This window comes from Malaclemys terrapin, chromosome 25 (genome assembly GCF_027887155.1).
Source record: "Malaclemys terrapin pileata isolate rMalTer1 chromosome 25, rMalTer1.hap1, whole genome shotgun sequence".
Taxonomy (NCBI): Eukaryota; Metazoa; Chordata; order Testudines; family Emydidae; genus Malaclemys; species Malaclemys terrapin.
The window spans coordinates 9,684,932-9,697,590 of NC_071529.1; the positions used below are offsets into that span (position 1 = coordinate 9,684,932).

General features: G+C 60.7%; 1 protein-coding gene across 1 annotated transcript in view; it reads left to right on the plus strand.

Moving 5' to 3' along the window:
• Nucleotides 1-606: 606 nt before the first annotated feature.
• The window catches only part of PPP1R9B (protein phosphatase 1 regulatory subunit 9B), an 86,535-nt gene continuing 74,482 nt past the window's right edge, over nucleotides 607-12,659 (plus strand). Inside the window, exon 1 of the mRNA XM_054014725.1 lies at nucleotides 607-2,231. Coding sequence (XP_053870700.1) covers nucleotides 882-2,231 — 1,350 coding nt within the window. The 5' untranslated portion in view covers nucleotides 607-881. The remainder of the gene's footprint in view (nucleotides 2,232-12,659) is intronic.

The window sequence follows — 12,659 nt, forward strand, 5'->3', positions numbered from 1 at the left end:
CCCTCCCAGCGGGGGTCCCCCAGATCACCAGGGAAAAGGGGAAGCCTCCGCTTAGATCAAGGACAGGCCCGCGGGACAGCACCTCTGCTGCAGACGGGCAAGGACTCTGCCTCGTGCCTTGGCCCGGAGCTAGGCTGAGAGCGAATAAGCCTTCGTGCCATGGAGGGCGGGACGGGGTCGGGGGCAGCCAAAGGGGGACGTGGTCACTGGCTTGGAGGGGGGAAGAGCGGATCTGTCCCCCTGCGAAAGGCGCCCAGAGAACCGGCCGCACCAGAGGGGACTGAGTCGAGTTTGTCGCTGTTTTTAATAAGTCGATGGCAGAGCTGGGGGGCTTTCATTGTCCCGGCCCCCTCCTACCGGGGCGATTAGCTCAGTGGCTTAGGGGTTTTGCAGGGGACGCATGGCCCTGTTGCTTCCTTTAGGCGGGGAAGAAGAGAAGGGCCTGTGTGATCTCTCTAAGACCCAGAGGGAGCCTAGGCCGGGGCGGTAGGCTGTGCTGATTGCAGAAGAACTGGAGCCTTCGGTCTCCATCACCAGCCATTCAGGCGCAGAAAGAGAGAGGGAGGAAGAGGAGGAGGAGAAGGGGCGAGGGGCGGGGGAGGGAATCTGATCACCCGGCTGGCAATGGCCTGAGCCGATCCCTTAGGAGATCCAGCGCTCCTGCCCTGCCTGCCCGACCAGCCCTGCCTCCTCGCCACCCTGCTCCCATTTCGCCTGCACAATGCCAGCTGTACGGCGTAGCCCCTTCCTACACTAGGGGGGCTCTGCTGGGGATGTGAGCCGGCGGGCAGGGAGAGCCATTGTGGGGAAGAGGAGCCAGCCAGAGGAGGCCGAGCGAGGCTATGAGGTGTGGGCGACCGGAGAAGGCTCCTCGCTGAACCATGATGAAGACGGAGCCCCACGCCGCCAGCCCCGGCAACAGCAGCAGCGGCAGCCTGAGAAGCGCCTCTCCCCACAGGAACGCCTACGAAGCGGGGATCCAGGCCCTCCGAGCCACAAAGGATGCCCTTGGGGCCGCCGAGAGCGAAGAAGCCAAGAAGGCCAGGAACAAGAAGTATGGCTCCAACGTGCACCGGATCAAGAACATGTTCCTGCAGATGGGGACCGCCCCGCCGGGCGAGGGCACCTGCGACCTGGCCAAGGTGAAGGAGAAGCCCGTCCGGCTTTCCTTGCCCAGGGCCAGCAGCCTGAATGAGAACGTGGACCACAGCGCCCTGCTGAAGCTGGGCACCAGCGTGTCGGAGAGGGTGAGCCGCTTCGACTCCAAGCCCGACAAGCCGGTCTCCAAGCTCCAGGAGACCCGGAAGATCTTCGAGCGGAGCCTTCAGGAGAAGGAGACCACCAACAAGCTCTTGCTGAGGAAGGAGAGGGCCGGCTTCCAGGACAGGAAGCTGGATGTGGTGGTGAGGTTCAACGGCAGCACGGAGTCCCTGGACAAGCTGGACACGGAGGCCGTGTCGCCCACCGTCAGCCAGCTCAGCGCCGTCTTCGAGAAGGCCGACCTGAGGAATAACCTGCACAAAACCCCCAGCAAAGTTGGGCCCCTCAACTCCAAGATCGTCAGCAAGAGGTCCCGGGTCTTTCTCCAGGGTCCGGAAGGGGGCAAAGCGGAAGCCAGGGGGGGCGACGGGCCGGCTCCCCAACTGAGAGGCGACAAGGCCCAACCCAAACCGGTCGCACCCAGGCCGGGCGAGAAGGACGCCATGGGCCCACGGGCCCAGAGCGTCCAGGAGGTGCGGAAGATCAAGCCGGTGGAGGTGGAGGAGAGCGGGGATTCGGAGCAGGAGTTCGAGGCCGCCGAGCAGGCGGAGGAGAGGGCGGCTGAGCAGGACAAGAGCAAGAGCTTGGCGTCTGGGCCCGAGAGGGCCGAGATGATCCAGGCCGAGGTGACGGTGCACGCGGCCTTGGAGAACGGCGGCCTGGCTGCGGAGAAACACGGGCAGGGCCCAGAAGTGGACGCCTACCCCGAGGAGGAGGGCAAGGCCGAGGGGCAGGAGGAGGCCGACCTGGGCGATGAGTCCAAGAAGGAGGACTTCTCGGAGGCCGACCTGGTGGACATCAGTGCATACAGTGGGCTGGGGGAGGACTCGGGGGGGAGCGGGCTGGACGAGGACGAGGAGGCCGATGGGCTGTATGAACCCGAGTCGAGCTGCGTGGAGATCCCCGGGCTGTCGGAGGAGGAGGAGCTGGCGTCCAACCGCAAGATCCAGTTCAGCACGGCTCCCATCCAGGTAGGCCGCTGGGTGTCCCTGCGCCTCGCCAGGGTGGGGATAACGGGCCGGGCGCGCCAGCCAATGGAGCCCTCTCAGCGCCCGCGGGGAGGTGCGAAGAATTCTAGACGGGGGTGTCATTCCCACCCTGGGACACGTGATGAGGAAGTGTCAGAGCTGGGATCAGAACCCAGCAGTCCCTAGCATCTAGCCCCATGCGCCACCTCCCTCCCCGCCACCCGGTAGCTCCCTGCCTGGGGATTTTTCCAGATTGTTACGCCATCGCCCCCAGTTAGCATTGGGCCAGCTGGGGTGGGATGCCATTGATATTGGACTCTAGGGGTGCCAGGCTATCTGTGCCAACGTGCTGTCTGTGCGCCGGCACCCATGAAATGCAGCCACTGCTGGGGTGGCTGGACAGCGTCCACCCAGTACACAGTCTTGCGGGGCTAGGGGTGGGCGAAAATATTGGTCAGGTGCAGCAAAGCCAACCCCTCACTGGGGTGAGAAGTGCCAAGGGGCTATCAAGGGCTAGGCAGGACCGTGGGGTAGGGTGTGGGTCTCCCCGCACCCCGGTGAAGGTCTGAGCCAGCCCTGAACCAGTGATTCCAGAGGGTGTAGGTATGTGGCGTGTCTCTAGCCCATTAAGCCGTCCCCATTTGGTGGAGCGAGCAGAACCCGCCTTCCTCTTCCGTTGGCAGAGCGCGGACTGGTTTCAGACACCACCTGCCCGCCCGGAGCCCAAAGCCAAGCCAGGCCTGGGCAGCTGCCGAGGCTGCTGGATTCGCCGCAGGCCGGATGAGGCTGCCCCCTGGCATTGTGGGCAGATCTGTGGCATGGGGCGGGCGGGTTGCTGGCTCGAGGAGGGGTCTGAGCAATGTGGGGCAGGAGAACATCCTGGGTACGGGGGGAGTCTGCTGTGTACCCCAGGAGCCTGGCTTCTCTCAGGGATGGACAGCCTCCGGATAAGGATGAGATCACGAAGCTGGCGAGGAGGGTGAAGGGAGGATACCAGCTGTCTGATCCTACCTCAGGGGAGGTCTTTCCATTGGCATCTGGGTTTGCCCCCCTCCCCCCCACTGCTCCTCTGCCCCTTTGGGGGCCTGCGAGAAGAGGCTACAATCGCCCCAGTTTCCTCTCTGGAGTTACACCAGGGGCAGCATTTGGCCCAGTGCCTGTGATTTGGGAATGGGAGCCAGGAAGGCTCGCTTGGTGTGGATGGATGTGTGTGCATATCGGCCGGCGCCCTGCTCCAGTGCCCTCGCCACTGGGGTGCGTAACCGACCCTCTGCACCCACTCTAGATCCAGGGGATGGGAGCCCGGCCGCTGGTGGAGCCCCCACGAACAGGTGCATTATCACAGCAGCCACTCCCAAGCCCCCAACTGTGGTTGTGCAGCTGATGAAGTGGTGGGGGGTTGGCCCGGGGTGCGCCTGCTCCCCCACCCAAAGCCTTGCTCCTGGAGTGAGCTGGGGCTCAGAGCGCGGCTGGCGCGCGAGCCATTCCAGGCCGGGTCTGACTCTGAGGGTCTGGGAATCGGGCCGTGAGAGGAGCCAGGCAGCGCTGTTATCCATAGGCAGCCCCAGGGGTTGAGGCACCTGGGTGGGGAGGTAAGGCTGTGGGGCAGAGGGACCTTTTGCTAAAGCAGAGGCTTGGGTGTCAGGAGAGTCGGGTTCCATGCCCAGCTCTGCCATTGACTCGCTGGGCGATGGGCGAGTCACGCCTGACTCCGTGCCTCAGTTTCCCTACTTGCAGAGCACGGGCCGTCCGGCTGACCAGGCTCCCTGCAGGGTTGGAGGCTGGGCTTGTTAACGTTTGGGTGGCAGGTGCTGGAGCAGGACACATTGCTGTCATCCTGGGGGTGTGGAGCCATCGCAGGAGATTTGCCCAGGTAGAGGGACGTTAAGACTTTGCTTGTGTGGTGTGCCGTGGCCAGGAGAACTGGATGCAGATGAGCCGTGCTGGGTCTCCTTAGTGGCCTGTCGGGGTAGGAGGTGGGAGCGTACAGCTGCTGGGCTGAGCAGTGGTGGCCGGTCTTGGCCTTGTGGGCGGTGATTTTGGATTGTGCCCCTCTTCTCCATGTGATGAGTGTCCCAGGGGTTGACTGGGCTCTTCTCCCATTGCTGGCCTTACGGGGACAGTGATCTTTGTAAAACCCCTTCTCCCAGGGCGGAGCTGCCTGAGCATCATGAATGAAGGCCCTGACGGAGATCAGGGCCCCGTTGCGCCAGGCGCTGCGCGTCCAGAGTCGGAGCCCTTGCCCTCGAGAGCTCACCATCTAAACAGACCCGACAAAGGGAAACAGACTGGCCCAAGGGTCACCCAGTAAGTCTGTGGCAAAGCCAGGTCTCCTGGACCCCAGTCCAGTGCTCTGTCCTCTGCACTGGACTGTCTCTCTCTCCGCTCGCCTACAGCTGCCTCTCATCCATTGTTTGGCATGTCTCAGCCTGGGATCTCTTGGGAGGAAGGGCTAGCCATTGGTCATGTCCCTGAGCTAACAGGCAGTGGTGTAGTGTGGACCCCTCTTCCCCTGTGGGGTGGCCTTCGGGGGGTGGGGGATCCCCAGAGGAGAAGGAGCTCCGAGCTGTGAAGGGGTGTGGGGGTGGGGAAAGAGTGGCAGGGTGCCCGGTATCAGGGCTCTGCTGATCTCTGGACTGTCATGTCCCCCCCTCCCGCCCGGGTGCAGCAGAAGTGAGAAAGGGGAAGTCTCACCCCCGGTGAGATGTGCCTGCTTTATCGTCACAGCCTCTGAGCAAGCGGGACCAGCCCTCCTGTAGATTCACCCCGAGCCAGACGGGCACGGAAAGGCCTGGGATGGGGAGAGGAGGGAAGGGAGGGGCGACTGTGCCAGTGATCTGGGCCAGGATTCGGGGGCGAACACATACAAGGTGCCTGGGGGGGGGGGACACAGATGGAGGGAGATCCCTGGCAAAGGGACGCAGGGGTCCACTGCTGTCAGTTGGCAGGGAAGTTATCGTGCTCACATCCCCAAGCGGGGCCATGCTGGAGCAGGCAGGTGTTGGGTTCAGTGCAGCCCCTTGGCTATTGCTGTCTGAGAGGCGGTAGCCGGGCCACGAGCCATTCCGAGCTGTCACCAGGGCTGGCAGGGGGGACATCAGTGCCACCGGGGGCCAGCCGAAGCACACCACCTTCCTGCCACATTGCTAATGATCCCAGTGCCGGGGCATGGCCGGGGGCTTGTGATGCCACAAAGCGGAGTGGCGATGCCCAGGGGGATGGTGAACTCCCGGGGGCCGGGCCGCTATTTCTGGGCTTTCGCGACTTGCTCGCACTCGTATTCCCCTTGACTGGAGGAGCAGCAATTGCTTTGTCTCTGAGTTCGGTTATTTATAGAGCCGCGTCCCCGATTGCGTTGCTGAGTCAGTTGGATCACTTCTCTCAGCACCTGGGGCGGCCTGGGGTAGGGTCACTGGCGGGCTGCGTTTGAGGAACTGTTCTGAGAGGCCCGCTCCTCCCCGGACACCGAAGCAGCCGGGGGGGTTCGGAAGAGTGCCCCATGGAGGGTGCTGGGATCCTGTGACCATCTAGCCACTGGTGTCACAGCTGGGGAAAACCTGGCCCTTTCGGTGCCTAGATGGGCATTGGGCCCTTTGGCAAATCAGTCTCTGGTTGTGGTACTTAGCCCGAGGACCGTGATTGCGGGGAGTGGCCAAGCGCTGTATTTTAAAGCCTGTTGAAATTGTACCGCACGGGCAGCAGAGGGAGCTGAGGAGCACCGGGCATGTATTATTGTAGGGCCTGCCTAAACGGTTAGCTTGGGTGTTTTTTTCTCATTGGTGTGGGGGGAGTGGCGCATTGCAAATCGGGAGGGCGTCCTTCAGCCGATCTGGAAGGAGGCCGAATTCCGGGCCTGGATTCCTTGCGATTCTCTCTCACGCTGGGAGCTGGGCTGGGCTAGACTTTCTGCCATAGCAACACGCCACTCAAATGTGCCCCCCTGCCAGGCCCCCAGGTGGCTGGACCCCCTAATGCATGGGCATGCCCCCCGTGGGGAATGGGAGTGAGGGGATGCATCTCCCTCCTGTCATTCCCAGAGCTTCTCGCGCCTGGTAGCCCCTCCCCGCTGACTGCTTCTTTATGTCATCACACCAGGGGCGTCATATGTGGACACAGCACCCTAGCCTCTGATCACTGAGAACAGCAGCAGAACTCCCCTTCATGCCAATGAGGGAGAAAATCAGGACCCGGCTGGAAACATACAACCCAGTGGAGTTGCTATTATATATATTATGGTACTTCTAGAGGCCCCATTGTGCTAGGCCCTGTACATACCGTTCCTGCCTCAAGGCGCTTGGCAATCTAACCAGGCCAGCCCAAGGATGGGTGGGAGGAGAAACAGAAGTACAGACAGAGGAAATGTCGGGCCCAAGTTAGTGGCAGAGACGAGTCCTAATCCGGTGCCCTGCCCACCTGCCCTATGGTCTTTGCCAAAGGCAAAGTGAGTACGGACCAAGCCCCCAGCCGGCTCGTCCTGGGGGCGGCTGGCTTTTGCTGCTACTGTTACCCACGATAGCGAGCTAGATGTTAAAGCTGGTGCCTGCCCGGGCTACGATCGCGCCTTCGCTTGTGGCGAAGAAGCTCTGCCAGCCGCTGGCCCTGCAGTCCCCCACTCAAGTACTGAGACCCCTGGCTGGGTGTGCTCCCCTCCTTAGAGCCGCCCTGCTAACGGGAGCCCCTGCCTTGGGGGCGAGAGGGCAGAGAGAATCTGGCTGCCGCTCCGATCGCTCCGCACGTTGCCCAGCGAGCCGAGATCTGGAGTGAGGAGCGTGTCTGCTTTCTCACTGTAAAACAAGCCCAGGGAGTAGGCCCTCCCCTCCTGGAGCATGGGTTCCCAACCTCCACTGTCGTCTGCTCCCAGGGGCCAGACAGCAGCAGCGAACGGGGCAGGCTGTATGGAAATGCGGCGGCCGCCATCTTGGCCAACGCGGAGGTTTGAACTGGGCACCTCCAGAGCTAGCTAGCTGCTGCTGTACCACTCTTATATCTGTGGAGCAGCACCTGAATATTCACTGAGCAGTGGCATATGGGCCACAGAACGGGGGGGGCACGGGGCTGTTTTGTTTGGCCTCTTCCTCTACTGTGGACCCCCCCCCCCACCAAGAGGACTGGATGTGAGACGAGCCCTCTGCAGGTGACTGATGTTGCATTGCTCAATCCTTACAAGGATGGGCTGTTGTAGCTTGTTTGGGCCGAGTGGGGAGAAGGCGAGGGCTGGCCGGGCATGTTCCGAGGGGGTGGAATGTTCCCATCAGCTGGCATGGGGTGTTTTTCTCTCTGCCACACACAATGCCCCAGGGAGCTTCATTCCAAAGAGCTTCCTCCCCAGACAACCCAAATACCTAGAATACCTACTGTGAAGGGAGCAGCGGGAGCCGAGGTCCATGTGCACAGAAGCTGTCTGCAAGGAGAGAATTGGCGGTGCCCCTTGGTACTCTGCACAGAGCCTCCTGCCGTGAGGGAACAAGTGTGCCAGGCCCAAGTCCTGGCCCACACACCCCAGCAGAAGGCAGCGTGTGCTCAGAGGTGGCTGCTGAGCAGGGAGGACGGCTCCGCAAACATGTGGGGGTGCAGTTGACGGGGGCGGAGAGGCTTTTGGTTAGAGCGCAGACAGCTGGGAGGGCTGGGCTTGGGTCCAGTTTCTGCCTGGGAAGGGAATTGGGTTGGGGCGCTGAGGCTGATATGCCGTCGGGATCGGAATCGTGCATTTGAAAGGCCAGGAGCATCGTCATAAATAACAGCCCTTTCCATCCATGCATCTTCAAGCCCCTCGCAGAGGAGGCAGACATCCACTTTATTGATGGGGAAACTGAGGCAGGGAGGTGATCGACCCATTTGCCCAAAGTCACCAGAGAGGCAGGGTTAAACCCTGGGTCTCTGTTATGCTCAGATGCACCCCCACCAGTCATCATGGTCGCTCAGCTCGCCATCGTCTTGGCAAATCCCAAAGGGATGAGGGCTTCCTTGCCCCTATCGATCTCTGGCAAGGTGCTGAAGATGGTGTGATTGTAGATGCTGGTTATGTCCGTAACGTTCCTGGGGTCTCCTGCAGGGCTCCCCCTTTGACGGCGGCGGGGAATTGGTGCTGGCGCCGAGTGGGGTGATCAGTGGTCCTGGGTTGCAGGCTAGCCGCTGGGCACGTGGTAGCTCAGGCCTCCTGGATGAGGGCTGGGCCAGTGAGAAGTTGGGGGGTCGGGGGTCCTGCCTGAGGGTTAAACCAGTAAATAGTCGGGTTCAGGGGACGGGTGATCCCGTTGCTGGGTTGTCAAGGAAACGGGAAGTCGCAGCCTCGCCTCCCGGCAATACAACAGGCCTTACGTCTTGTCTCCCTGGGCTGCTTCTTGCCGGCGTCCGGTTGGGTTGCTCCATGGCCGCTGGGGCCTGGTTCCCTGTCTCCGCTCCGAACGGCTCCCCCTGCGCTCCCTCTCTGGGTCCCTCAAGCTCTGGGGGCTGCGGCTGGCCTGTCCTCCAAGCTGGCATAGGAGCGTCCTCACCCACTGCAGCTGGTCGTGGGCTCCGTGGGTGGCTCGGCTCCCTGGAAGGGACGTCTGACTCCTTCCCTGCTCTGCCTCCAGTTGGGCTGGGGGGCCCAGCCCTTATCCCTCCTGTCCTGTCCCCGCAGGAAGTGGGGGAAGGGACAGGGCTAACTGGGTCCAACCCCTTCTGTGCCGGAATGAGGCCGCCCCACCTTGGCTCAACGTCCATCGCTTCCGGATGGGACATGGACCGAGGGGCTGCTGTCAGATATTTGGGCAGCATCCCAGAGCGTGCTGGAGGGTGCTCAAACCATGGCCCTTGGGTCAGCATCGTGTCAACTAGGCCTCAATGCATCCCTTTGTGTCACGCACAGTCAACCTGTGGAACTCCTTGCCTGAGGAGGTTGTGAAGGCTAGGACGATAACAGGGTTTAAAAGAGATCTAGTTAAATTCATGGCGGTTAAGTCCATTAATGGCTATTAGCCAGGACGGGTAAGGAATGGTGTCCCTAGCCTCTGTTTGTCGGAGGGTGGAGATGGACGGCAGGAGAGAGATCACTTGATCATTCCCTGTTAGGTTCACTCCCTCTGGGACACCTGGCATTGGCCACTGTCGGTAGACAGGATACTGGGCTAGATGGACCCAGTCTGGCCGTTGTTATGTTCTTATGCCCTTCATTAGCTTGGAAGCGCTATGGGGGGTTGGGGAGATAATTTCTCGGTGTCTACCGCTGGCTGCATTGCTCCTGGAGGCCTGGTCCGCCCGCAGAGGGCAGTGGGCTGGGATCTGCACAAAGGCCTCGGGGCGTAGGGCCCCCGGCTGCCACTGAATTTTGGTGGGATTTGGATGCTGACGTCCCTTTGGTGCCTTTGAAAATCGCAGCCAAGGTTCTAGTCCCTCCTGTGGCCCTGATCCGCTGGGGGACGTGGCGCGAGGCCCTGGCCCTCTCTGTAAAGTGGGATGGAATGTCTCTGCCCTGCCTGCTCGGGGGGATGTTTGCATGGGGCTCTGAGGGGATGGACGGCACCATTGCACAGTGAACAGGGATCGGAACAATCCACAGGCAGGGAATTGGGTTCAGAACCATCCAGGGGAGCTGGCTCGTTGGGGGAAGGGCTCTGGTTCGCAAGCAGGCCCATGTGGAACGGGACCAGGAGCCCAACAGAGAGGCCTCAGGCCCCCCTCTCCAGAGGGGGATCATTGTGGCCTCGGAGGCAAGCCACGAACTCTGCAAGCCCGTGATCATCCCCCAGCCTGGCCATCTCCTCTAGCCACCGTTCCTAGGGCATCCGAGCGCCTCTCGAGCTCCCCCAGGAGGCTGGGCAGTGCTGGTCTCACCATTTGATGCAGGAGAAACTGAGACGCCGAGGCCCACCCGGATTGTTCAAGGAATCTCGGTGTTGCAATGCCTAACTGATTTAGGAGCCCGAGTCTCATTTTTCTCAAGGGATTTGGGCACCTGTGAGCCAAATGCCCGTTGACAATTGAGGGGATTTAGCTCCTAAGTGTCCGAATCCCTTTTGAAAATGAAACTCAGGCTCCTAAATCAGTTGGGTGTTGGGACACTGAACGCAGCAATACCTCCCTGCCTAGAAACCAGTATAGGTGACTTGCCCAAGGTCACCCAGGAAACCTGTGGCAGAGGAGGGAGCTGACTGCGGCTTTCCCAAGTCCCGAGCTAGTGCCCTAACCGCCCAGCCGACTTTCTGGCTGTCCTCTCCAGCTGAGCGCAATGCAGCCAGCCAGCCAGTCGGGCGGAAGGGCTGGTGTTACGGCCGTTGTGTTGGTCGCTACATGCGCTGGGTATCACAGGGCTTTGCTCTATAGCCCACGACACTGATCCCTAATACTCTTTCGTTCGGAGGGTTTAGCCGAGCGGTGTTATCCCTTCTCCCCCTAGCCCCGTATGGCTGTAATCCTCTCTCCGTGAGCGGGAGATGCTTTATCTGAGAGCCCGGCTGGGGTAGCCCCTTCTGCCTCTCGATGAGCCATCTGCTCCGCCTGCGTTCCCAGGCAGCTGAATGTGGGGGGCCTGGAGGACCCCGAGGGGGGAATGTGGACTGTTCCCCGGGCCACCAGAGAGGCGGCCAGTGCAGCCTTTGCCCTGGCGTGGGGAGCATTAGCATGCCTGCACGGGTCTTGCAAGGAGAGGACGGGCTGCCTGTTCCCTTAGCCTAAAGCCGCGCTGAACTGAAAGGAAGGGGTGCTTAGCCGTCCGAGCCCCAGGCCTGCGGGTCTTGCTTACGGGGGTGCAGCAGAGGCAGCCGGGACAGCACTGCTTCAGAGGGAGTGGAAGAGGAAGTCGACCGCCTGGCTGTTGGGAGCCCTTAGGGGCCTAACGAGTGGAAACATGGTGGCAGATCCTCCCCTGGTGCCATTGGGCGGCCTTGGTGCCTGGCCGAGTCGCACGTCAGCTGAGGATCTCGCTGTGGTGTGAGAGGGGCAGGATGGCCTCAGCGCTCCGGCAGGGATGGGAGTGTGTGTGTGTGGGGGGGGGGGGAGAAGTGAGGTGAATCTGTATGACCCCCACCGTGAGAGAGCCAGCTAGTGCCAGGTAGTTCAGCTCACCCCCAAACAGGGACATCTGCAGTACCTTGACGGACTGCTACCCCCTCCCCTGTTAGCTTCCAGCTTCGGGGGTGCCCCCTCTGAGACAGCAGATGCCCCATGCAGGAGCTGCCCCATGATGAGAGTTAATGGGACCTGGGATTTACTGTATTAGACGAACATACAGGCCCAGCTCCAGTGAGTGTCTTCGCTTTTTTCTTCCAGCTTTGAACAGCTGGTGGGATCAATACCTCTCCTCCGGCCTATTGTCTGGGGGGGGGGGGGGTTGTTATTGGCCTATAAATCCTCCTTCCCTCTCTTTTCTCCCTGGTTTTGTGTGTGTCAGAGCACGTGTGTCCGGCTTAGCTCATCTGTTCCATTTGGGACCTCCTTCGAATAAACCGAGAAAGGGACGGTTGGGGGGATTGGGTGAAGGTCTCCTAAGAGGTCACTCGGTTAGACTATAAAGAGCCTTTCCATTGTAAAAACGCACGGCCAGCAGCAGGCGGCGGGACGAAGTTCTGCGCTGACGCAAAATCTTCGAAATCCTTGATAAAATAAGCAACTTCCTGCAGAGCAAAGCAACTTTCTAGCCTGGCTGGGTGACCTTCGAAAGACCAGGTTTCTGACGGGCACAGAGATCAAGATCACTCTGGCAAAAATGCATGCAGGGTAAGACATGCATGGGGCCCGGACCATGCATGGGAGTTGCCAGCTGGAAAGATCATCCCTGGGCTATCCAAGTTGAAAGGGCCGTGCATCGCAGCATGCATGTTGCAAAGATCATGCGTGGAATGTATCCCGGGCTAGGTCTGCTCCTTGCGTTTATCTGCAAATGAGTAATCCTTGCATGACTTGCCTCACCCATACCTGATCCTTGTGCTTCTGCCTCTATGGGTGGCTGCAGTCTGGGGTGAACACGATGCCTGTTCCCCCACCCCCCCTATTCTGCACACTCCCCCAGCTCTGGCCCGGGCTGCACAAAAATGAAAGAGAAAATGTACTCCCCATGGTCTCCTCAGTTTGTTGCAGGTTTCCCTGGTGACTGCATGGAAACTGACCAGCACAAGGGCTACAAGAAAACCTGGACCCCTTCTTTCCTTCATCTAGCATGAAAGAAGTGTCTCCCCCCCACTCCAAGCCTCCAGGGCTTTGCGGCTTCAGGCTACAACTGGTATTGAGGTGTGAGTATAGCGGAGCAGGCAAAGACACCCTTGCCATGGGCTGTTAGCTTGCCAGGCAGACCTCTGCAGTAGTCAATTTTGTGCCCCTCATTCCATCTCTTGAAGGAGATGGGCAGATCTCAGCTTCTTCATGCTGGGTCTTACGTCTGGAGCTGCCGGTTTTTGCGGTTTGATCACGAGTCTCGTGATTTGGGGGAGGGAGCTGCGTGCTTGTAATTCCCCA